The sequence below is a fragment of the Lutra lutra genome, chromosome 10 (assembly GCF_902655055.1).
Source record: "Lutra lutra chromosome 10, mLutLut1.2, whole genome shotgun sequence".
NCBI classification, from domain to species: Eukaryota; Metazoa; Chordata; class Mammalia; order Carnivora; family Mustelidae; genus Lutra; species Lutra lutra.
Window position 1 is genome coordinate 62,609,577 of NC_062287.1, and position 26,026 is coordinate 62,635,602.

The window sequence follows — 26,026 nt, forward strand, 5'->3', positions numbered from 1 at the left end:
AATGAGGCTAGAGGCAATAGCCTTAAGGTATGGATTAGTAGGGTCCAGGGATTGGAGTCTCACCATGGTTCCTCTTCCTTGTCCGGGGACTAGACACACTGAGGACAATGTAGCTATAGCAGACGGTCATGGCAGTCAGTGGCAGCAGAAAGAGGTAGTAGAAGGTTAAGAGGTTGTAGGTGATCTTTTGCCATCAAGCCTTGAAACTGCCTTCGGTGACACCCTGAGTGAAGGGAACTGGGCCAGCTTGGCGGATGGTATGGAACAGGAACAGCTGGAGAGGTTTGAGGACTGTTAGAGGTGGTCTCCCTTCACCTTCCCACAAGTCACACTCTCTCAGTTCATCCTTAATTCTCTGCAGAGCTGCGTATTGCTGAGTTCATCCATAGGACCATATTTAAAAGCTTAGAAACTTGAGAATCCCTATTTTCCCCTTATGCTACAGAGCTAATCATTAAGTTTGTTAAATCCTGGAACTTAAGGAATCTTGCTTTATCAAGTACTATTCTAATATAGCATTTTGTAAAAGGATATTTCTAACATCTCACAAAAATTTTTAGCTGAAATGATTTTTCTGATGTGTCTAATTCTGTGGGAAAAGAAATTTTGCATAAAATGGTTGCTGCTAAAATTTCAGGTCATTTTGCAATCACTCTGTGAAGTGAGCTTTAGAAATAGTCTTATGCACATTAATTATAACAGTGAAACAATGTTAAGTAATAAAACTTAACTTTAAAATAAAAAACTTTTTACAAAAAAGAAAAGAAATAGAACCTTTTCCTTTTCCACTGGTAATATTGTCAAGCCACAAAAATAAAAGCCAGGTTACACTGTGGGGCGGCGGGGAAGGACTACAAAGTGAAACAGAATTGAGAGCTCATACACTGGGTGTTATAGACACCTTGCATCAGAAACTAGTGATGTACTATATGCTGGCTAATTGAATTTATATTTAAAAAAGGAATTGAGAGCTCCTAGATAGACATATGCGAAATTGAATGTACAACAGGGTTATAACAAAAATCATTCAGAAGATGACAAATAGTGCAGTAAAAAGTATTGATAAATACTAGTTTGATACTGAGAGGAAATAAAACAGGATTTCTCCCTAACATGACACAAGAAGGTAGACTCTAAATGGTCTAAATAACTAAGAGTTCAAATAGAACAATGACGTTATAGGAGAAAACATAACAGAACATCTTTTGACCTACAGGAAGGACCCTTCAAAACACAGAGCATAATGAAAAACTTGATGAATTTGATTTCCTCAAAATCTGGAATTTGTCTTCAATGAAGAACATTATGAGTAAAGTTAAAATGTTGATGAGATCACAGACCCGTACCCCTGGGGCTAAAAATACATTATATGTTTATAAAAAAATTAAAATTTTTTTAAAAACCCATGGAATGGGAGAAGATATTTGCAAATGACAGTACAGACAAAAGGTTGATATCCAGGATCTATAAAGAATTCCTCAAACTCAACACACACAAAATAGACAATCATATAAAAAATGGGCAGAAGATATGAACAGACACTTCTCCAATGAAGACACACAAATGGCTATCAGACACATGAAAAAATGTTCATCATCACTAGCCATCAGGGAGATTCAAATTAAAACCACATTGAGATACCACCTTACACCAGTTAGAATGGCCAAAATTAGCAAGAGAGGAAACAACATGTGTTGGAGAGGATGTGGAGAAAGGGGAACCCTCTTACACTGTTGGTGGGAATGCAAGTTGGTGCAGCCTCTTTGGAGAACAGTGTGGAGATTCCTCAAGAAATTAAAAATAGAGCTTCCCTATGACCCTGCAATTGCACTACTGGGTATTTACCCCAAAGATACAGATGTCGTGAAAAGAAGGGCCATCTATACCCCAATGTTTATAGCAGAAATGGCCACGGTCGCCAAACTGTGGAAAGAACCAAGATGCCCTTCAATGGACGAATGGATAAGGAAGATGTGGTCCATATACACTATGGAGTATTATGCCTCCATCAGAAAGGATGAATACCCAACTTTTGTAGCAACATGGACAGGACTGGAAGAGATTATGCTGAGTGAAATAAGTCAAGCAGAGAAAGTCAATTATCATATGGTTTCACTTATTTGTGGAGCATAACAAATAGCATGGAGGACAAGGGTAGATGGAGAGGAGATGGGAGTTGAGGGAAATTGGAAGGGGAGGTGAACCATGAGAGACTATGGACTCTGGAAAACAATCTGAGGGTTTTGAAGAGGCGAGGGGTGGGAGGTTTGGGGAACCAGGTGGTGGGTATTAGAGAGGGCATGGATTGGATGGAGCACTGGGTGTGGTGCAAAAACAATGAATACTGTTACGCTGAAAAGAAATTAAAAAAAAAATACAAAAAAAATGTTGATGAGAAAATGGATGAGATATTTGTGCTATGTAAAACAAATAAGAATAAGAACTTAATATCAGGAATTTATAATAAATTCTAAAGATCAAGAAGAAAAGGAAGAAACCTCCAATAAGAAAAACAAAACAAAACAAACAAAAAGAGGATATACGAGGGAACTCACAGAAATTAATTTCTAAGGGTTGCAAAAACAGAAAGCAGTACTCAAATTCATTAGTACTGAAAGGTATACAAACTAAAACAACTAAGAGATATCTGTTTACTCCTATTAGGCATGCAGAAATTAGAAAGTCAGATATTGTAAAACATTGGCAAATGTAGAAAAGAGAGGAACAACTCACTTACATTTGGGAAAATGTAGAGAGATACAGCCATTCTGGGAAGGAACCTGGTATTATTGTGTCACCTTTTGCCTATGCAAAGGATATAGTTATGTCACAGAAAAAGGAAATGAAAATGATCAATAAACATATAAAATTATGCTCATCCTCAAGCATAATTAAAATATCCTATAATAAATTAACAGAGATACCATTTTTTAACCTAATGCATTAACAAAATTGAAGAGCTTCATAATACCAAATGTTAGTAATTGTGTAACTAAATAGGAACTTTTATGCAATTTTGATGACTTTTTGTTAATTAACTGCAACTTTTCAATAAGACAGTTGGCAATATCTATTGACATTTATCTAAAGGAATGTACTTTTAGATCCTGAAATTAAACCTCAGAAAGTTATCCTTCAAATATATTTGACAAGGACTCAAAGATATATGTTCCAAGAAGTTCACTGTGGCACTGTTTTAATGTCTAAAGAATAGAAAAAATCCTTATGTCCATTAATATGGATATGGTTAAGTAAATTACAGCATATTTATACCATGGAACATAATCACTTATTTTTAATGAGTTATATTTATAGGTGCTATGAAATCAAAACTAAACTATAAATAATGTGCAGGTAGAACCACAAAAAAAAGTAAAACAATAAAATTCAAACTACTAGCATATCCTTAAGGTGATAAATGACATTTTGCAGAAACTAAATTACCACCTGAAATATGATTGGGGAATTAAAAATTCAGGGCATTTTCTTGAATCCCACATGGTTACACTATCATATGACAGCCTGTTCTTCCACCTGCTTTTGCTTACATTCTTTGAACTTTTTCTCATATGAATGCATCATTTGGATCTAAAATTTATCTTTGAAAACATGTTTTCACTAGCTTGAGAGAGCTGTAGGAGAAGTTCCATGTTCATGTGGCCAAACCAAAGTCTTAATACTTTAAAAATTAATAGGTTAAAAGTCTCCTTCTATAAGACTGTCCTTTGTGAATTATTCCCACAAAAGAAAAGCTTGGACTTTATGTCCAGTAAATTAACAACTTTAATATAAGAGGCCACCTAGAACCCCTGCTATCATGCTGATATAAAGACCATGCTAACCAAGTTCAGCTCCACCACTTAAGGTGATCATATGGCACCAAAACAATCACAAACCAAAATGAAGGTACAATGCCTGGAATGCAGCTGTAGTACTCAGAAAGTTGGCATCCAGATAATCCAATATCTGCTTACTTTCACCTCTATTTAATTACTATATAAATGAAAACACATGTTTGATAACTAGTAAATCCCTGAGAAGATAACTGCTGAGCTGTTTGGAATGACATGGGCATAAGGTTTGGAACAGTGATGTTAGTGTGGGTTGGAGACTTTGGTCTGTGACCTCATGTACAGCACAGAGTGCCCTAGGATGTCTCAGAAGATGCAAAGGTAATAAACCTGAGGGCTTTTCAAGCTCCAGGGAATGCCCTGTTTACATACTCTCAGGACCTCACCTCTAAATATATCCTTGAAGGAAAAAATGCTCTATTCAGAACTGGGACCTAGGAGAATTGGCATTTGTACCTTGAATGAAGAAAGGCAGAAAGGCTGGGGGTGGAGTCAGACTCCTAGGGATGACTTTTGTGCAGGCCCTGGGAGGCATTACTTAGGAGCCAACCCACAATGGGTACTGTCCTTAGAGACTGGTCTACAGGCTGCAGAAATCATTGCCTCCCCTACTTGATCCTCCATTCCTTCACCAGTGACCCTGCAGCTTAGTTCCTGCCTCCTCTCTGTCCTCAGGTGAGAGTGGATAAGTTGTTGATGGGTCTCAGTCTGGAATCTTCAGTACCATTTGGGAGGTGGGAGGTGGTCATGGCATTGGGAAAGGTAAATTTGGTCATTTACTTTCTTGCACATCAATGTTGTTCCTTGCTAGACTCCCAGAGACAACAATTGTATTCCCACTCTTCTCCAGAATCTCAGCTCCAAAATGCTTTTCATCAGGGATGGGGCTCTTTCCAGAGAGATCACAGAGGCTGTCCCTCTTGCTACTGAAAAGCAACTGCCTGAGTTTCCCTTTCCTTCCTGTTTTAGCCCTTCAGTCTTCATTGTTTCTCTCCGCTTGCATGTGTTCTACCATGACCCATTGAACAGACAGGGGCTGGAGGGAAAACAGGACTCTTGCTTTGTGGAACCCCATGAAGAACTCCTTGCTTTTGAGTGTTCTCTGGTTCTGGGAGATGGGAAGGAATCGGGACTGCATGGTACACTGTTCTAAGAAGCCTGGCTCTGCTAGCCAACCCCCTGGTGAGTTACAACAGACAGCAGAGCGTGGGTCCCATTACAATCAATGTTGGCCTTCTAGTCCCAAAGAAGATACTAGCCCCCACTGCTGGTGCCCACACACACACCCCATATCCTTCACATCCAACTCAGGCATGGTGGGTTCCCAAAACACCCAGCCTTGGTCAGTATCCAATTGGCTCAGTACCTACTTTATGACATCTTTTGTTATCGTGAAAGATTTGCTGGCCTTGAGAGTACATGTATGAGAATATGAAATACAGGGGCGCCTGGGTGGCTCAGTGGGTTAAGCCGCTGCCTTCGGCTCAGGTCATGATCTCAGGGTCCTGGGATCGAGTCCCGCATCGGGCTCTCAGCTCAGCAGGGAGCCTGCTTCCCTCTCTCTCTCTCTGCCTGCCTCTCCGTCTACTTGTGACCTCTTTCTGTCAAATAAATAAAATCTTTAAAAAAAAATTTATTAGAGAATATGAAATACTCCAGTGAGTATATCTGTGGTGTGTGGATTTCTGTGTGCTTATATAAGATACTATGAAGCTGAGAGCGAGTAGGTATATGCAGCATGTGGCATGTGTCTATAACAAAGAATAACACCATGCATGCAATTGTGTGTGTGTGAGATATGGTCACGAGGAAAGTCCATAGTAGTTACACAGTTATTAGGGCCTCGAGAATAAAAGATGCATTGCCTGTCCCTTTGCTTTGGGGACAGCCAGACTTACAGATCTCTTCATGTCTTTCTTCCTTCTTCTACTTTTTCTTCACATCTCTAGATTCCCTCCAAGTTCAGTTTCCATTCCCTGATTTCTTCTAATTTCTACTCTCTTTATTGTATTTTCCCACTCTGATTTTTCTTCCGCATTTTTTCTCTGAATTAGATAAAGATACATCATTGCTTGATTAATTAGTAAACTTGACAGAATCATATGAAATCTTTAGAATGTGAAAGAACCTTTATCCCTGGACTTCTTTGGAATATAAATGATACTACATTTCATCTTATTTACCTCCTTTTTCACAGATGTTTATTATTCTCCTGTTTGGCAGTCTTCCCAGTCAACATATACACATACATATGTAAATGTACAAATCCTACATTTAAGGAATAGAGTGATAGTCATTTTTTAAATATAATGTGCAGTCTCTCCCTGGATGTTAAGTTTTTGTTGTGCATTAAGAGTTTATCAGTGAGGGTGCCTGGGTGGCTCAGTGGGTTAAGCCTCTGACTTTGGCTCAGGTCATGATCTCCAGGTCTTGGGATCAAGCCCAGCATCTGTATTGGGCTCTCTGCTCTCTCCCCCTCTCTCTCTGCCTGCCTCTCTGCCTACTTATGATCTCTCTCTCTCTCTCTCTGTCAAATAAATAAGTAAGATTTAAAAAAAAAAAGAGTTTATCATGGCAATTCCACAGACCTGTACCCCTGGGGATAAAAATATATTATATGTTTATAAAAAATAAAATTAAAAAAAAAAGAGTTTATCAATGACTGTGGACACTGAGAAACAAACTGAAGGTTTTGGAGGGGTGGGGCGTGGGGGTTAGGTGAGCCTGGTGGTGGGTATTAAGGAGGGCACATATTGCATGGAGTACTGGGTGTGGTGCATAAGCAGTGAATCTTGGAACATTGAAAAAATAAAATAATTTGAAATAAAAAGCATTTATCAATGAGATAAGGGTATTATTTAATGGACTCATCTCTAGAGAGAAAGATACACAACAATGCATACACACACACACACACACGATCTGTATGAATCATACCCATTCATGTTATTTCGCAACCCTCTTTTGAAACTCAACAGTGTGAGCAACATCTTTCTACAGAAAATACGGATCTACTTCCATTTAATGGCTTAAGGTTAGTGCATCATGATCACAGCAACCATTTCTTGAAATGGAGCTGTCAACATTGTGTGAACTACTTTCCATTAAGTTCTTAATTTAATCTTTACATCCATACTATGAATTTGTGGTTTATATCCATTTCACACAAGGAAACTGAGGCATAAAGGAACTGAATCATAGGCAAAGGCCACAGAGCTAAGAAATAAGAGGAAAGGATTCAATCCATGCTGTATGAGTCACACATCTCTATTCTTACCCTTTTCTCTATGTAGTATAGATTATATTATATAGAAAACAATAATGTGTTTAACACATCACCTATTGTTAGGCTGTAAACTGTTTTATTTTGGAAACAATGCTATATGTGGATATCCTTTGAAACAAAGTTTTATGCCTACCCGTAATTATTTCCAAAAGTAGGTCCTAAAAATAGCTTTATTCAGGAAAAAAAAAGCAAACCCATTTTGTAACTTTATATTTTTTATCATGTTCCAGGGAGATTTTATAAATGTTAAATGCCTACATTTTTCATATCTGTTTGCCCCATTCTCTAAAATACATTTGGACATTTCAATCTATTTCAACTTTGCTAATCTAATGGGAGAGATACATTACCTACTATTTTATTTTCTGTTTCTCTAAGTGAGTGTGAATATTCTTTACACAGGTTTTGGGCATTTGCATTTCTTCTCTGAATTGCCTATATAATGTCCTCTTTGCATCATTTTCACTGGTATTCTTTTTACTCTTTTTAAATGCTCTTTGATGTCCTAGTTTTCTATTTGTTGTTTACATATTTAAATCTATCTGTTCTTGTGGTTTGATTTGTAAATTCCTGTTGATTAGTCATATTGAGCATCTTTTTATGTGTCTGTTGGCCATCTGTCTTCTTTAGAGAACTGTCTGTTCAGGTTTTCCACCCATTTTTTTTATTGGATACATTGGGTTTACAGTGTTGAGTTGTATACATTCGTCATATATTTAGATACTTACCCTTTATTGGCTATGTCATTTGTAAATATCTTCTCCCATTCAGTAGGTTGTCTTTAGTGTTGTTGTTTCCTTTGCTGTGCAGAAGGCTTTTATTTTGAAGTAGTCCCAATAGTTATTTTTTGCTTCTGTTTCCCTTGCCTCTGGAGACATACCTAGAAAGATGTTCCTATGGCCAACAGGAGAGACATTCCTGCCTGTGCTCTCTTCTAGTATTTTTATGGTTTTAGGTCTCACATTGAGACCCTTAACCCATTTTGAGTTTATTTTTGCATATGGTGAAAGAAAGTGGTCTGGTTTCATTCTTTTGCGTGCAGCTGTCCAATTTTCCCAACATCGTCTGTGAAAAGACTGTTTCCCATTGTATATGTTTGCCTCCTCTGTTAAAGATTAATCCACCATATAATTATGGGTTTATTTCTGGGCTCTCTGTTCTAATCTATACCTCTGTGTGTCTTTTGTTGTGTCAGTACTATATTGCTTTGATTATGACAGTTTTGCAGTATATCTGGAAATCTGCGACTGTGGTACCTACAGTGTTTGTTCTTTCTCAGGATTGCTTCGGCTCTTCAGGTTCTTTTGTGGTTGGTTCCATACAAATTTTAGGATTGTTTGAATTAGTCCTGTGAAAACTGATGTTGGTGTTTTGATAAGGATTGCATTGAATCTGTAGATTGCTTTGGGCACTATGGATATTTTAACAGTATTTTTTTCTTCCAACCAATGAGCATTTGTGTCATCTTCGATTTCTTTCATCAGTGTTTTACAGTATTCACAGTACAAGGATTTCACCTCCTTGGTTAAGGTAACGGCTAGCTATCCTGTTCTTTTTGGTACAGTAGTAAATGGGATTGTTTCTTAATTTCCCTTTCTGCTGCTTCAGTTATTAGTGTATGGATATGCAACATGTTTCTCCATATTGATTTTGTATCCTGTGACCTTACATAATTCACTCATCAGATTCTAGCAGGTTTTTTTGGTGGTGTCTTTAGGATTTTCTATACATAGTATCATGTCATCTGCAGATAGTCAAAGTTTTACTACTTTGCTACTAATTCGGATTCCTTTATTTCTTTTTCTTATCTGATTGCTGCAGCTAGGCCTATGGTGAATAAATGTGGTGAGAGTGACCATCCCTGTCTTGCTCCTGATCTTAGGGGGAAAACTTTTGGTTTTTCACCATTGAGTGTGATGTTAGCTGTGAGTTTTTCATGGAGGGCCCTTATCATGTTGAGGTATATTCCCTCTGCACCTACTTTGTGGAGAGTTTTTGTCATGAACGGTTGTTGTATTTCCTCAAATGCTTTTTCTGCATCTATTGAAACAATCATATGGTTTTTATTCTTCTCTAGTTGATGTGACGTTTCTTGTGTCATGTTGATTGATCATAGCAAAAGATTTTTTTAATGCATTGTTGGCTTCAGTTTGCTAGTATTTTATTTGAGGATTTGTGCATTTGTGTTCATCAGAGATACTGGCCTATAGTTCTCTCTCTTTTTGTAGTGTTTTTATCTGATTTTGGTATCATGGTAATGTTGGCTTCATATAATGAATTTTAAAGCTTTCCTTCTTCTGTTTTTTGGAGTAGTTTGAGAAGAATAGGTATTAACTCTCTTTTAAATGTTTGGTAGCATTCACCTGTGAATCCTTCTGGTCCTGGACTTCTGTTTGCTGGGAGTTTTGTTTTTTGGTGTTTTTTAAGATGTTATTTATTTATTTGACAGAGAGAGATCACAAGTAGGCAGAGAGGCAGGCAGAGAGAGAGATGAGGAAGCAGCCTCCCCGCTGAGCAGAGAGCCCAATGCGGGGCTCGATCCCGGGACCCTGAGATCATGACCTGAGCCAAAGGCAAAGACCTTAACCCACTGAACCACCCACGTGCCCCTGCTGGGAGTTTTTTGATTACTGATTCAATTTCATTGTTGGTAATCAGTCTTTTCAAGTTTTCTCTTTGTTCCTGATTCAGGTTTGGGAGCTTATATGTTTCTAGGAATTTTTCCATTTCTCTAGGTTCTCTAACTCGTTGGCATATAATATTCTTTTATAATTGTTTCTATTTCTGTGACGTTGTTTGCTATTGCTTCTCTCTCATTTGTGACTTTATATATTTGGGTCCTTTATCTTTTCTTTTTATAAGTCTGGCTAGGGGTATATCAAGTTTATTAAATTTTTCAAAGACCCGGCTCCTGGTTTCATTGATCTGTTTTTGTTTTGTTTTAGTTTCTAGAACATTTATTTCCACTCTAATCTTTATTATTTCCCCTTTTTGGTTTGTTTTAAGCTTTGATTTTTTTTTTCTATCTCCTTTAGGTGTCATGCTAGGTTGTTTATTTGATATTTTCTTGCTTCTTAGGTAGGCCTGTATTGCTATAAACTTGCCTCTTAGAAAAGCTTTTACTGCATCTCAACTATTTTTCACCATTATGTGTTCATTTTCATATGTCTCCATATATTTTTTATTTCCTCTTTGATTTTTTTCTTTCTTTCATTTTTTAGAGAGAGAGGGCATGGGCATACATGAGCTAGAGGAGATGGGCAGAGGGAGAGGTAGAGAATCTTAAGCAGGCTCCATGCTCAGTGTGGAACAAATGTGGGCCTTGATCTCACCACCCTGAGCTCATGACCCAGGTTGAAATCAAGAGTCAGATGCTCAACCAACTAAGCTACCCAGGGACTCCAACTGCCTCTTTAATTTCTTGATTGACCCATTCATTCTTTAGTAACATGTTGCTTAGCCTCCATGGATTTGTGCTCTTTCCAGATATTTTCTTTTTTTGATTTCTAGTTTCATAATATCATGGTTGGAAAGATGCATGGTATGACTTCAGTGCTTTTGAATTTGCTAAGACTTATTTTGTGGCCCAATATTTGATCTATTCTGGAGACTGTTTCATGTGTACTTGAAAAGACTGTGTATTCTTCTGTTTTAGGATGATTATAGCAGTTAAATCCATCTGGTCCAATGTGTCAATCAAAGCTACTGATTCCTTGTTGACCTTATGTTTGGATGATCTCTCCAGTGATCTATCCTTCTTGGTCTCTTGTTAGAGTCTTTGTTTTTAAGTCTATTTTTTCTGATATAAGCATTACTGCCCCAGCTTTCTTTAAACTTCCATTTGCATGGTAAATGTTTTTTTTTTTAATTTTTGTAAGTTTTATTAATATAAATTCTTATCACTTCTGGCTTTCTTCATTTGTTCCTGTGGATTCAAATTATCATCTGGAGTCATTTCTTTAGTCCAGTGAAGTTCTGCTCCCATCCACCTCCTGTGTGCAGAAGAAATCTTACCAGCACCTTTATAGTCAATAGAAAATGCAGATGTGACTCCATTGGCCGACCCCAGTTCACACATGGAAATTTGATAAGGGGGCCTCAACTTGATTTCCATCTGCATGTCAGACAGATTTATCTTTGTTGAAAGAGACCTGGGATTATTATATTGCTGCTTGGTCCTCTGAATCAAATTCAATGAAACAGTATGGTCTGACAGCAGTATTTGTCTTCATCATGTTATGAGTAGTAATGAACTCCTTCTGAAGCTCATCCAGGAACGAGAAGGCCAGAACATTTGGGTAATTTTCAGTGCACAACATCATGTAGCTCACTCCCAAAGAGCTAATAAAATTAATGTTATAATGTCCAGTTTTCAGTGTACATCTATCAGGAAGCTGAGCAAGTTTCTTCGAGAGCATTTTAAAATACTTTCTGCACTCCTGCACGCCTGTGCCTTGTTCATAGTCAGTAGAAGCAGAAAGTGGCAGCCCATCTCTGACACGAATGACTGATGCAGATAAAATCATGGACATTTCAACCAGCAGAGGAGACCTGTCGAGCCGGGACCCGCTGCTCCGAGTGACGCGACCCGCAGTGCCTGCATGGTAAATGTTTTTATATCTACTCATTTTCAATCTGCAAGCAACTTTAAGTCTGAAATGAGTCTCTTGTAGACAGCATATAGATGGGTTTTGTTTTTTTATCCCTTCTGTCACCCTGTGTCTTCTGACTGGAGCATGTGGTCCATTTACATTCAAAGTAGATATTGATAGATGTGTATTTATTGCCATTTTGTTACTTGTTTGTGTTTATTTTTGCAGTTTTCCTCTGATTCTTCTCTTGCTCTCATGTTGTTTTGGCTTTCTTTAGTGATAAATTGAGAATCCTTTCTCTTTATTCTTTGCATATCTATTACTAGTTTTTGATTTGTGGTTACTATTCTATTCTACAGATTTTATCTAACATCTTCTGCATATAACAGTCTATATTAAACTGATGGTTGCTTAAGCTTGAACCCATTCTTTATTCCTATCTCCCCCCTCCCCATGCACACATATATTTTAGGTATATAGTGTCATATCTTACATCCTTTTATTTTGTGAGACTATGTCTCACTTAAAATCTTTCTTTTCCCCTCAAAGAGTATCTTTTCATGTTTTCGCAGTGTGGTTTAGTGGTCATAAACTCGTTGAGTTTTTGTCTGAGAAACTCTTTATCTCTCCTCCTATTCTGAATGATAACCTTGCTGGATAGAGTGGTCTTGGCTGCAAATTTTTCCCATTCAGCACTTTGAATGTATCAGCCAGTCTCTTCTGGCCTGCAGATTTTCTGTTGATCTGCTGTTAGATAGAAATCCCCATAAGGGATTTCCCTTGTATGTAACTATCTTCTTTTCTCTTGCTGTTTAAAATTGTTTTCTTTACTACTACATTTCTCATTTTAATTACTACATGTCTTATTGTGGACCTCCTTCAGTGAATTTTATGGGGGGATCTCTGTGCCTCATGGACCTGAACTTCTGTTTCTTTCCCCTGATATGGGAGGATTTCACAATATTATTTCTCCAAAAATTCCTCTGCCCCCTTTTCTCTCTTTTCTCCTGATGGAATCCCCATAACTCAAATGTTATTAGACTCAGTGGAGTCACTGAGTTCCCTATGTCTATTCTCTTTTTGCATAATTCTCTTTTCTCTCATTGGCTAGGCTTGATTACTTTTCATTACTCTGTCTTATAGGTCATTAATTCATTCCTCTCCTCCTCTAGCTTGCTGTTATTCCAATCAGTGTATTTTTTATATCATTTATTATGATCTTTGTCTCTGATGGGTTCTTTTCTATCTCTTTCTCAAGGGTCTCACTGATGTCCTCCACTCTTTTCTCAAGTCCAGTGAGTATTTATACGATCATTACTTTAAATTCTCTATCTCTATCAAATAATTAATATCTGTTTTGCTTAGGTCCCTTGCTGTGGTTTGTCCTGTTCTTTCATTTGGGACACATTCTTCTGTCTCTTCATTTTGTCTTACTCTCTGTGTGTATGTCTGTGTGTTAGGAATGCCAGCTATATCTCCTGCTCTTAAAAGTAATGGTTTTAGGGCGCCTGGGTGGCTCAGTGGGTTGGGCCGCTGCCTTCGGCTCGGGTCGTGGTCTCAGGGTCCTGGGATCGAGTCCCGCGTCGGGCTCTCTGCTCAGCGGGGAGCCTGCTTCCCTCTCTCTCTCTGCCTGCCTCTCCATCTGCTTGTGATCTCTCTCTGTCAAATAAATAAATAAAATCTTTAAAAAAAAAAAAAGTAATGGTTTTATGAAAAAGAGGTCCTGTATGTCCTGCAGTAGAGTGTCTCCTATTCTTCAGGACCTGGTGCTTCAGGAAGTGCCTTCTATGTTTGTTGCACATGCCTTGCTGTTGAGTCCTGGTCACTTTTTCCTTCAGTCCAGTAGTCTGCAGATGCTCTCGTTACCTGTTGTGTGCAGCATTTGGTCCCCAGATGAATGGGGCACATTTTAATAAGGTGTGCACTTGTCTGCTTGTGAAATGAGACCTGCTTCTGCTGCTGCCAGGACTGAGATCCTACAAAATGCATGGGTTGGGAGATGAGGTGTTAGTGGGGTTTGTGCTGGTCTTCTGTGGGAGGGATCCTATGGAGCCAGGACAGAGGAAAGCATGACCTGTAAGGACTGAACTGCCAAGTCTGACACCAAGAATTTGGTGTCAGAAAGTTAGGTAGTAAGTGTCAGCATTGTGCCGGTTCCTGAAGGTGGCCCCATGTTTATGCTGCAGGGTGAGAGAAAGAAATGGTACCTGCTAGCTTCTTTGTTTCTAGAGGGGATTCCCTGTGAACATTGCCTGTCTATGACTGCTCCGAGATGAGTAAATCACTCTTCCTTTTGTCTGCACCCAGTGTTTTTCAAACTATTGCATCCATGCTTTATCTCCCCTGGCTGTTTGTCATGCTATTTCTTTAAGGGCTAGGACTCTCTTTTCTAACAGCCTCTGGGCTCTCCTAGTCTGCTGATTTTTTTTTTTTTAATTCCAGGCCTTGAGTCCAACTCAATGTGAGAACTCACAAGGTTTGGTCACTCTCACTTTCAAAGCCAAATATTATGGGGTTTTGTCTTCCCTGCACAGGCTCCCTGCCGTGCCAGTCTGTTTTTTGCCCTTCTTTGCACCACTGGCTACCGCCCCACTACAGATTTCCATGGTCTATTCCTTTTCCAAAGTTTGTCTTCACCCTTCCTACCTCTATCAGCATGGGCTCTTGTCTACATTTAGTTGTGGAGTTTGTTGTGCTGGTCTTCAGGTCATTTTCTGGGCTATTTACTGATATAAGTGTTAGGTAGTTGTATTCATGGGACAAGGCCAGCTTCAGGTCCTCCTACTTCTTTATTATTCCAGGCTCTCAGTCTCTTCCTTTTAAGTAGAATGTTTTATCCATTAACTCTTTCTTTCTCTATGTACAGGCTTTTTTAAAATTATTATTTACTATTTTTTAATTTTTATTTTATTTATCCAGTGTTCCAAGATTCATTGTTTATGCACTACACCAAGTGTTCCATGTATACATGCCCTCCTTAGTACCCACCACCAGGCTCACCTAACTCCCCATCCTCCCCACTCCAAAACCCTCAGTTTTTTTCTCAGAGTCCACAGTCTTTTGTGGTTCATCTCCCCCTCTGATTTCCCCCAATTCACTTTTCCTTTCCTTCTCCTAATGTCCTCTGTGTTATTCCTTATGCTCTACAAATAAGTGAAACCATATGATAATTGACTCTCTCTGCCTGACTTGTTTCACTCAACATACTCTCCTCCAGTCCTGTCCATGTTGATAAAAAAAAAAAAAAGTTGGGTATTCATCCTTTCTGATGGAGGTGTAATATTCCATTGTATATATGGGCCACATCTTCTTTATCCATTCATCTGTTGAAGGGCATCTTGGCTCTTTCCACATATTGGAGATTATGGCCATTGCTGCTATGAATATTGGGGTACAGATGGCCCTTCTTTTCACGACCTCTGTATCTTTGGGGTAAGCATCCACTGTGCAATTGCAGGGTCATAGGATAGCTCTATTTTTAATTTCTTAAGGAGTCTCCATACTGTTTTCCAAAGTAGCTGCACCAACTTGCATTCCCACCAACAGTGTAAGAGGGTTCCCCTTTCTCCACATCCTCCCCAACACTTGTTGTTTACTGTCTTGTTGATTTTGACCATTCTAACTGGTGTAAGGTGGTATCTCAATGTGGTTTTGATTTGAATCTCCCTGATGGCGAATGATGATGAACATTTATTCTTTTTTTTTTTCATTTCCACTTCTTTTTTTTTTTAGGTTTTTTTTTAAATTAATTTTATTTTTTATAAACATATAATATATTTTTATCCCCAGGGGTACAGGTCTGTGAATCACCAGGTTTACACACTTCACAGCACTCACCATAGCACATACCCTCCCCAGTGTCCATAATTCCACCACCCTCCCAACCCCCCTCCCCCCATCAACCCTCAGTTTGTTTTGTGAGATTAAGAATCACTTATGGTTTGTCTCCCTCCCAATTCCATCTTGTTTCATTTACTCTTCTCCTACCCCCTTAACCCCCCATGTTGCATCTCCTATCCCTCATATCAGGGAGATCACATGATAGTTGTCTTTCTCTGATTGACTTATTTCGCTAAGCATGATACCCTCTAGTTCCATCCACGTCGTCGCAAATGGCAAGATTTCATTTCTTTTGATGGCTGCATAGTATTTGATGGCTGCATTGTGTATATATACCACATCTTCTTTATCCATTCGTCTGTTGATGGACATCTAGGTTCTTTCCATAGTTTGGCTATTGTAGACATTGCTGCTATAAACATTCGGGTGCACGTGCCCCTTCGGATCACTACGTTTGTATCTTTAGGGTAAATACCCAGCAGTGCAATTGCTGGGTCATAGGGTAGTTCTATTTTCAACATTTTGAGGAACCTCCATGCTGTTTTCCAGAGTGGTTGCACGTCCAATGGAAAAAAGACAGCCTCTTCAATAAATGGTGTTGGGAAAATTGGACAGCCACATGCATAAAAATGAAATTGGATCATTTCCTTACACCACACACGAAAATAGACTCAAAATGGATGAAGGATCTCAATGTGAGAAAGGAATCCATCAAAATCCTTGAGGAGAACACAGGCAACAACCTCTTCGACCTCAGCTGCAGCAACATCTTCCTAGGAACATCGCCAAAAGCAAGGGAAGCAAGGGCAAAAATGAACTATTGGGATTTTATCAAGATCAAAAGCTTTTGCACAGCAAAGGAAACAATTAACAAAACCCAAAGACAACTGACAGAATGGGAGAAGATATTTGCAAAGGACATATCAGATAAAGGGCTAGTGTCCAAAATCTATAAGGAACTTAGCAAACTCAACACCCAAAGAACAAATAATCCAATCAAGAAATGGGCAGAGGACATGAACAGATATTTCTGCAAAGAAGACATCCAGATGGCCAACAGACACATGAAAAAGTGCTCCACATCACTCGGCATCAGGGAAATACAAATCAAAACCACAATGAGATACCACCTCACACCAGTTAGAATGGCTAAAACTAACAAGTCAGGAAATGACAGATGCTGGCGAGAATGCGGAGAAAGGGGAACCCTCCTACACTGTTGGTGGGAATGAACATTTATTCTTAATGGAATTCTGAATACAATTGGGTATGTCAATTGTATTGTATACAACCATCTTGTTATTTGCTTTCTATTTTTCCCATGTATTCCTTGTTCTTTTCATCTTTTTTGCCTTCTGTTTAATTGAGAATTTTTTTCTCATTCCATTTTATATATTCCACTTGATTGATTGCTATACCTATTGTTTTATATATTGAGGTTTACAGTATTCGTCACAGTTTTATTCCTGAGACCTGTCCTCTGAGAAGTAGCAACTTATTGCCAGGAGTTTTCAGTGAAGCTCCTCAATTCTCAATGGCTGGAATTCCAAAATCTTGCTGCTTTTCCTGAGCTTCATAATAACTGCTTTTGGGGAAGCTTGCACAGTCTTATCCCATGTCTGCCTTGCTTACTATTCAGCCAAAACTTGTTCAGGTTCCTAAAGCCCCTTTACTGTGCAACTACTTCCTTTCTTTTTTTTTTTTAAGATTTTATTTATTTATTTGAGAGAGAAACAGTGGAAGAGAGTATGAGAGAGGAGAAGTTCAGAGGGAGAAGCAGAATCCCTGTGGAGCTGGGAGCCTGATGCGGGACTTGATCCCGGTACTCCAGGATCATGACCTGAGCCAAACGCAGTTGCTTAACCAACTGAGCCACACAGGCACCCAACTCCTTCCTTTCTGATTCTCTTTTTCACCATTTCCAGATGCTTTGGCACTATCAGTTATGGGTCTGCATCACCTCACCTCAGTGAGGCCATCACACTCTACTTAGGAGCCACCTCCATGGGCAAGGGTTCTGAGAATGCCTCTTGGCATAAAGTTATTGAGACCATGGAACTCACCTTGTCTGTTTCCTTGCTATACAAGATTACTTTCTGAACTGGCTGTTGTCCAGGGTCTGAATATAATTGTTAAATATTTAATTTTATATTTGCTTCTAGCAAGAGGACTGGTTCTATAGCAGTTACTTTATTAAGACTGAAAGCAGATGCAGTAACGTGACTTTAGTTAGAGCATCCTTAACTAAGTGCTGTTTAGATTTTCCCATGTTTATATTTTTTCCTATATTGGCAATAAAAAAAACCCACCCATAATTCCAATATTCAGATCAATCACTCCCAACATTTTGGAAATTCTTTTCTTCAGTGCTTACTGTGCATTTGAAAACCTGTATTGACATTGGTCCCTAAGGCATTAGCAAAACCCCTTTGGTAAGTACCAGTGGAAAATGATTGTCATTATTATTATTATTAAGGATAATCATTATCTGTCAGATATTGGGGAAAGAGAAATGCTCAGATAACAGCTAGGCAATAAAATAAGGGATGAAGAAAGTGACAAACATTATATTACTGACTGTGCTGAGAATAGTTATTACATGTGTTTCAGAAATAACTTTGGGAGAGGAACTGGTTCTTTGAATAACTATAAGCACTATGCTGTACAGTACATCTCTAGGGCTTAATCATTTTACATAACTGAAACTTAGTGACCTTTGACTAATACCTAATTTGACTAATAACTGCCTCCTTCCACAAGCCCCTGACAATGACTATACTACTTTCTGTTTCTATGAGTTTGACTATTTTACATAAGTAGTATCATGTAATATTTCTCCTTTTGTGAGTGAGTGTGTGTGTGTGTGTGCGTATTTGTTCTTCTGTATCTGGCTTACTTTACTTAGCATAATGTCCTCCAATGTCATCACAAATGGCAGGATTTCCTTTTTTTATCAGGGTGAATAATATTCTATTGTGTGTATATTCAACATTTGCTCTATGTATTTATTTGTTAATGGACATTTAAATTGCTTCTATGTCTTGACTGTTATGAATAATGCTGCAATGAAACTGGGATTTCAGATATTTCTTCAAGATCTTGATTTCAATTCTTTTAGATAGATCATATGATAATTTTATTCTTTATTTTTTGAGATACCTCTGAACTGTTCTCCATAGTCATTGCACCAATTACATTCCTACCAACAATGTACAAGGTTTTCCTTTTCTCCACATCTTTTATTTTTCCACATCTTTGACAACACTAGTTACATTCTGAGTTTTGTATTTTTAAACTTTTTTTATAATAACCATCTTAACAGGGGTAATGTAATATTTCATTATTTTGATTGACACTTCCATGATCATTAGTGATGGTGTGCAACTTTTCATGTACCCCTTTGCCATTTGCATATCTTCTCTGGAGACATGTTTACTCAGGTTTCTTGTCCATTTTAAAAACCAGATTATTTGCTTTATTTAATTTTTTTGGCCATTCAGTTGTTCGAGTTCCTTACATAGTTCAGATATTAACCCTTTATCAGATATATCGTTTGCAAATATTTTCTCCAATTTCATAGGTTGCCTTTTCATTTTGTTGGTTGTTTCCTTTGTTGTAACAGAGATCTTTTTTTATTTATTTATTTTCAGCGTAACAGTATTCATTGTTTTTGCACCACACCCAGTGCTCCATGCAATCTGTGCCCTCTCCAATACCCACCACCTGGATCCCCCAACCTCCCACCCCCCGCCCCTTCAAAACCTTCAGATTGTTTTTCAGAGTCCAGGGTCTCTCATGGTTCACCTTCCCTTCCAATTTCCCTCAACTCCCTTCTCCTCTCCATCTCCCCTTGTCCTCCATGTTATTTGTTATGCTCCACAAATAAGTGAAACCATATGATAATTGACTCTCTCTGCTTGACTTACTTCACTCAGCATAATTTCTTCCAGTCCCGTCCAGAGATTTTTGTTAGGTTTTTTTGTTTTTTGTTTGTTTTATCTCACTTGTCTTTTCATTGCTTGTGCTTTTAGGTGTCAAATCCAAAATCATTGCCAAGTCTAATGTCCCGAAGTTTTCTTCACTGAGTTTCGTAGTTTCAGGTCTCATGTTAATCCATTTTGGGTTGATTTTTGTATGTGATATGTGATAAGGGCCCAATTTCCTTCTTTTTCTTTTTTTTTTTTTTTTTTGTATGTGGATATCCAGTTTTCCCAACACCATTTATTGGAGACACTGGCATTTCCTCCTTGTGCATTCTTGGCATCCTTGTCAAAGATCAGTTGACTATATATGTGTGGGTTTATTTCTGGGTTCTTTATGCCAGTTTTTAACATTATTAACATAACATAATATACAAATTTTCTTGTGAATATTGTTCTTCAATTTAAAGTATTTATTTAGAATAGATTCCTAGAATAGGATTTAGAAATTGGGACCTTATTTGAAGGTATTATATGATATTAGGCCTAGCAGATTCCTCCCCTTAAAGTTCTACAAAAGAAGTAAGAAATATGAAAAGTAAAACACTGTGTTTTATTTATTGCACTAGGTCCTAATGTCACTCAAGTTCAGAACTCTGATAAGCCTGGGCTGCAGTACTTGGTCTCGTCTAAAGTCTTTCAAAATCTTCAATCTCCCTTACAGCTTAAGTGGAACTTGGCCAAATTTGTCAGTCCAGTTCCATGAAGAAGTGATGAAATAAAGTACACATGACCTTTTAAAACACAATAACCCCAGCCAACAGTAAATATGGACCACGCAGTACCCCAGAATGTCACAAATCAGATTCTTCCTCGTGGAGAAGAAAGGAGTAGTAAAAAGAGAATTTCTTCTTCCCCCCATATTATTGAGAACTGGGTCAAATTTAAATTTTAAAATATATTTGACAAAATTATTTTCCAGAAGGATTGGACTAATTTTCCTATCTACTTGCATTGTACAAAAATGTCTTTTTTTCCCTACATCCTCATTTTACAGTTAAAGAATTCTGCCATTTTTGAATTGTGTAATTTGGGGAAGGTAGTTGAACCTTTCTGTGCCTCAGTTTTTTCATCTGCAAAGTAAGATGAATAATGTCTACCATATAATGTTATTGGGACAATGTAATTATATAAAACCCTTCATACCTGTGATGAATTAAGTTTCAATTACTAGTTACCGGGGCACCTTGTGGCTCAGTTGGTTAAGTGTCTGCCTTCAGCTTGGGTCATGATCCCAAGGTCCTGGGATTGAGTCCCACATTGGGCTTCCTGCTCAGTAGGGAATCTGCTTCTCCCTCTTCCTCTAACCCGCTCCCCTGCTCATGCTCTTTTTCTTGCTCTCTCTCTCTCAAATAAATAAATAAAATCATTTAAAAATACTAGTTTTGTGATATGTTTGTTTTGATGAAATATTAGCTAATTTCCCAGGTGAAAATGTATCTCTCATTGTTGTGTTATACTTACATAGTTATAATAATATTGAATAATTTTCTTATACTTAGTAAGTATTTGCACTTCTTCTTTGTAAATATTCCTTGGCCCATTATTTCTTGGCTTCAGCCATTTTTATAGTGTTATATGTAATCTTAATGTAATATAGATATTAACTATTATCTGATATCTCCTTCAAATATTTTCCTCAGTTTGTAGTTTATGTATTTTTTTAATTTTTTAAAAAGATTTTTATTTATTTGACAGACAGAGATCACAAGTAGGCAGAGAGGCAGGCAGAGAGAGAGAGGGGGACAAACAAGTTCCCCACTGAGCAGAGAGCCTGATGCAGGTTTCCATCCCTGGACCCTGAGATCATGACCTGAGCCAAAGGCAGAGGCTTTAACCCACTGAGCCACCCAAGCGCCCCTGTAGTTTATCTTTTAATTTCACTCATGATATTACTATTTCAAGAAGTTTTTCATTTTATGTTTTTTTTTCCTTCATGGTTTCTTAGATTTTGTATCAGTCTGATCCTACCTATATATCACAAGAATTTTAGCTTTTTTTTTTTCCTGTTAATTGTTTTATTTTCAGTATTTTATTCTTTAATTCAAATAGAATAATACTTAGTGTATTAATGATAATGCTTTATTTTTTTAAAAGGTTTTATTTATTCATTTGTCAGAGAGAGAGAGAGCACAAGCAGGGGGAGTGGCAGACAGAGGGGAAAGCAGGCTCCCTGACAAGTAAGGAACCCAGTATGGGAGTGATCCCAGGACCATGGGATCATGACCTGAGCTAGAGACAGACTGAGCCACTCAGCTCCCCAGGCTTTTTCTCAAGGCAAGAATAACTTATTGTTTTTTAAGTTGTCAAATTCAGTTTGATACCAGAAAGCTGTTTCACATTTTTCAAGCATATATTATAATTAAATATGTAGTATTTTGAACAGTTAATAGTGCACTTTTATACATGGTAACAGTGCTAACAATACACATCATTTTGTAATAATATGTGTATAGCCATTAAGTAAAAGCCACATGAAGTCTAATAATTTCATTTGAGAACGAGCCAAGAAGGCTTTAACAATGTCATACTCTATAAATAAGTGGAAATGGGAAGAAAAGTTTTGAGAAACAATGAAATGAACTTACATTACAACCAACTAATAAGAATTAAAACATTCTATTTCGTATTGCTTAGAATGATATGAATAGCAACAAGATAGAAATATCCAATTTGGTTTTAAACTGGGCTTTAAATGATACTCTTCTACAGGACTTAATGTCACCATCCCAAAGTTTGTTCTTTTTATTTGTGCAAACAGCTGAAGAGGCATAAGTCACAATGGGAGAGGAAAACCAAACCTTTGTGACTGACTTTATTTTCCTTGGCCTTTCCCAGGACTTGCAGACCCAGATCCTGCTATTTATTCTTTTTCTTGTCACTTATCTTTTGACTGTGCTTGGAAACCTGCTCATCATCCTTCTCATTTTCATGGATTCTCGACTTCACACTCCCATGTACTTTTTTCTTAGAAACTTCTCTTTCGCAGATCTCTGCTTCTCTACTAGCATTGTCCCTCAAGTGTTGGTCCACTTCCTTATGAAGAGAAAAACTATTTCTTTTTTTGGGTGTGTGACACAGATAATTGTCTTCCTTCTGACTGGGTGTACAGAGTGTGCACTGCTGGTGGTGATGTCCTATGACCGGTATGTGGCTGTCTGCAAGCCCTTGCACTACTCCACCATCATGACCCAAAAGGTGTGTCTCCAGTTGACCATAGGATCCTGGGCCAGTGGGGCACTAGTGTCTCTGGTGGATACCATCTTTACTTTCCTACTACCCTATCAGGGACAGCACATTATTAACCACTACTTTTGTGAACCTCCTGCCCTCCTGAGGCTGGCTTCAGCAGACACTTATGCCACAGAAATGGCCATCTTTGCCATGGGCATGGTCATCCCTGACCATGTCTGCCTGATCCTTGTGTCCTACTGGAATATTATCTCCACTGTGATCCAGATGCAGTCCGGGGAGGGGAGGCTCAAGACTTTCTCCACTTGTGGTTCCCATCTCTTCTATGGCTTGGGAATATTTGCCTACATGCGGCCAAACTCCAAGACCACAAAAGAGCAGGATAAGACGATATCTGTGTTCTATACAGCAGTGACTCCAATGTTGAACCCCATAATTTATAGCCTGAGAAACAAGGATGTCAAAGGGGCTCTCAGAAAACTAGCTGAAAGAAAGTTCTTTTCTCAGAGGCAGTGATCTCTCTGGGTCTGACTTTTAGTTAGTTTAGTTTTAGTATTTTTGGAGAGAGAAGAGAGGTAGAGAGATAGCATATGTATATGAGGGTGGGCAGAGGCAGAGGGAGAATCTTAAGCAGGCTCCATGCCAGTGCAGAGCTGACTCAGGGCTCCGTTTCATGACACTGAGATCATATCTGAGCTGAAATGGTCAAACACTCAACCGACGGAGCCTACCAAGCACACCTCTGGGTCTGACTTTTAAAACTATGGTAACATTATTTAAAAAGGTATAGTATTTTGATAGACAGTTATGAATTAGTTCAGGAAACATGAAATGAAAGACATGTTTTAAAAACTATGAATACTGGGCACCTGGGTGGCTCAATGGGTTAAGCCTCTGCCTTCAGCTCAGGTCATGATCTCAGGGTCCTGGGATCGAGCCCCACATCGGGCCCTCTGCTCAATGGGGAGCCTGCTTCCCCCCCCACTCTCTGCCTGCCTTTCTGCCTACTTGTGATCTCTGTCGATCAGATAAATAAATAAAATCTTTTAAAAAATAAAAAAATAAAAATGATGAATACTCCACACTAAGCTAGAACACAGAGGAGAAATAAAACGGTAAAAAGTTAGGTTTTCTTGATTTTGAAATGCATCGAATACTATTTTGAAGTTCGTGGTTAATTCAGTTAACATGGGTATGTTTTAAACATGTTCACAACTGAATCTAAGAGGTTTAAACTGGATTATTTTGAAATAACATCTGAGTTGCACACAGGATTCTAACACCAAAGACATTTCAGATTTAGATATCCCAGTCATACAAACATAGGAATAGGCTCTGACAAAAACAATCAATAAATTTGGAAGAGTCTTTAATACTGAGATCATTCATGGCTCAGAGCATTTCTACTCATAAAATGGCACCAAAAGCAAAATACTTACTAGTTCATAGTGTTCTCTCCTGAAAGCTTCAAAAAAAATGAGTTTTTTATCTTACCCCAAATTTTTAGAAACATAAACAGGATAAAAAGGGAAATTTACAGTCATTTAACACAAACATAGGTCTGAAGTTTAAGCCACTCCACAATACTTCTATTGAGTAATTATGCAGCATTGGCCCAAACAAGAATATATAGCTCCCTACTCTCTTAGATCATTCCCTTTCATTTATACAGTTGATCCTTGAGCAACATGTGCCAACCCCCACATACTGGAAAATCTTCAAGCAACTTTTGACTCCCCCAAAACTTAACTTCTAATAACCTACTGTTGATTGGAAGCCTTCCCAAAAACATAAACAGTCAATTAACGTATAATTTGTATGTTGTATGTATTGTATACTGTATTCTTACAATAAAGTAAGCTAGAGAAAAGGAAATGTTCTTAAGAAGATTGTAAGAGAAAATGCATTCACAGTACTGTACTGTATCCAAAAAAATCCACATGTAAGCCAACCCATGCAGTGCACACCTGCATTGTTCAAGGGTCAACTATAGATAGGTCTTTGCTATTACAAAGATCCTCCTTATGATCAGTCAAAATCATAAGTTTTCCTGTATCTTCAACCCACTTTCTCTAGTTGTAGTCCTAGAACAATTTTCAGTATCCTATACCACGACTCACTGAAGTCAGTTTCTGTATTGGCCCAAATTCAGTTCTCACAGCCAACCAGCCACTTGTTTCTTTAAAGTTCCCTTATCTAACATGCTTTGGCTCCCTGTATTCATTCTGGTCATCCTCCTTTGCAGGGCCCACTTCACCCAATCAATACCTCTTCCAAAACCAAAAGAGAAATTAGGATTTTAAAATTGGAGTTCACCAATCTGAGGCTGACCGCTCCAAAGCCTTAGAGGCCTGTGACCATATCTCGGTGTGGCTCAATGTTTCTAGAATGGTTGATCCTGGGCTCCACTTCAGGTTTCATAAACCCTTAGTCCAAACAATCTGGCTGACAGCCACTTGCCTATTTTACACAAACTTTTACTGAGTCACATGTTTAGAGGGGATTCCATGATAACCATCCTATAGTTGCCATAGATATGAGGCTAGGAAAAACAGTCCTCAGTAGTCAGGAACTACTGACTCTGCAGTAGAAGAGCTCCCCAATGTAGTAAGATGGAGCAGCTAAATTTCTTATTTCTTTAATTCATGCATCCATGCATTCATTTTAAGCCCATTTCTCTGGGCTTTTATTTCATTGTATCTTACTGACTCTAGTGTATCCAAAATACCCAGAACAATGACTGACATATAATGTGTTTCAAAACACATTTTTACATTTGTTGCCATCCTTTCTTTTAAAAGATTGCATGTAGGGGGTGCCTGGGTGGCTCAGTGGGTTGGGCCGCTGCCTTCGGCTCAGGTCATGATCCCAGGTTCTGGGTTCGAGCCCCACATCGGGCTTTCTACTCAGCAGGGAGCCTGCTTCCTCCTCTCTCTCTGCCTGCCTCTCTGCCTACTTGTGATCTCTCTCTGTCAAATAAATAAATAAACTCTAAAAAAAAAAAAGATTGCATGTATGTATGTATTTATTTATTCATAAATGAAAGTGAAAGAGAGAGAGAGAGAGCAGGGGTATGAGGGAGAAGAAGAGGGAGAAGCAGAATCCCCACTCAGCAGGAAGCCTGACTAGGGATTGATATCTGGAGCCTGGGACCATGACATGAACTGAACGCAGACACTTAACCAACTGATCCACTCAATTTCCCCCATTACTAGCCTTTTAAAATTACTGGAGCAGCGCAACTGGGTGGCTTGGTGGGTTAAACCTCTGCCTTCAGCTCAGGTC

General features: G+C 38.4%; 2 protein-coding genes across 2 annotated transcripts; one reads left to right on the forward strand and one right to left on the reverse strand.

Moving 5' to 3' along the window:
- Positions 1 to 11,009: 11,009 nt before the first annotated feature.
- On the reverse strand, positions 11,010 to 11,728 carry LOC125079061 (vesicle-trafficking protein SEC22a-like). Its single transcript, XM_047692408.1, is given in 2 exon segments — positions 11,010 to 11,321; positions 11,323 to 11,728. Coding segments are annotated over 2 exon segments (648 nt in total). The 5' UTR covers positions 11,670 to 11,728; the 3' UTR covers positions 11,010 to 11,020.
- A 10,581-nt stretch (positions 11,729 to 22,309) lies between these two features.
- Positions 22,310 to 23,257, forward strand: LOC125079193 (olfactory receptor 2D3-like). The gene has a single exon (XM_047692652.1). It carries the CDS (start codon positions 22,331 to 22,333, stop codon positions 23,255 to 23,257), a length of 927 nt encoding a protein of 308 aa, XP_047548608.1. The 5' UTR covers positions 22,310 to 22,330.
- The last annotated feature ends 2,769 nt before the right edge of the window (positions 23,258 to 26,026 follow it).

Excerpts from the sequence above, each read along its gene's own strand:
- LOC125079193 (XM_047692652.1), top strand. The coding sequence starts at position 22,331 with ATGGGAGAGGAAAACCAAACCTTTGTGACTGACTTTATTTTCCTTGGC.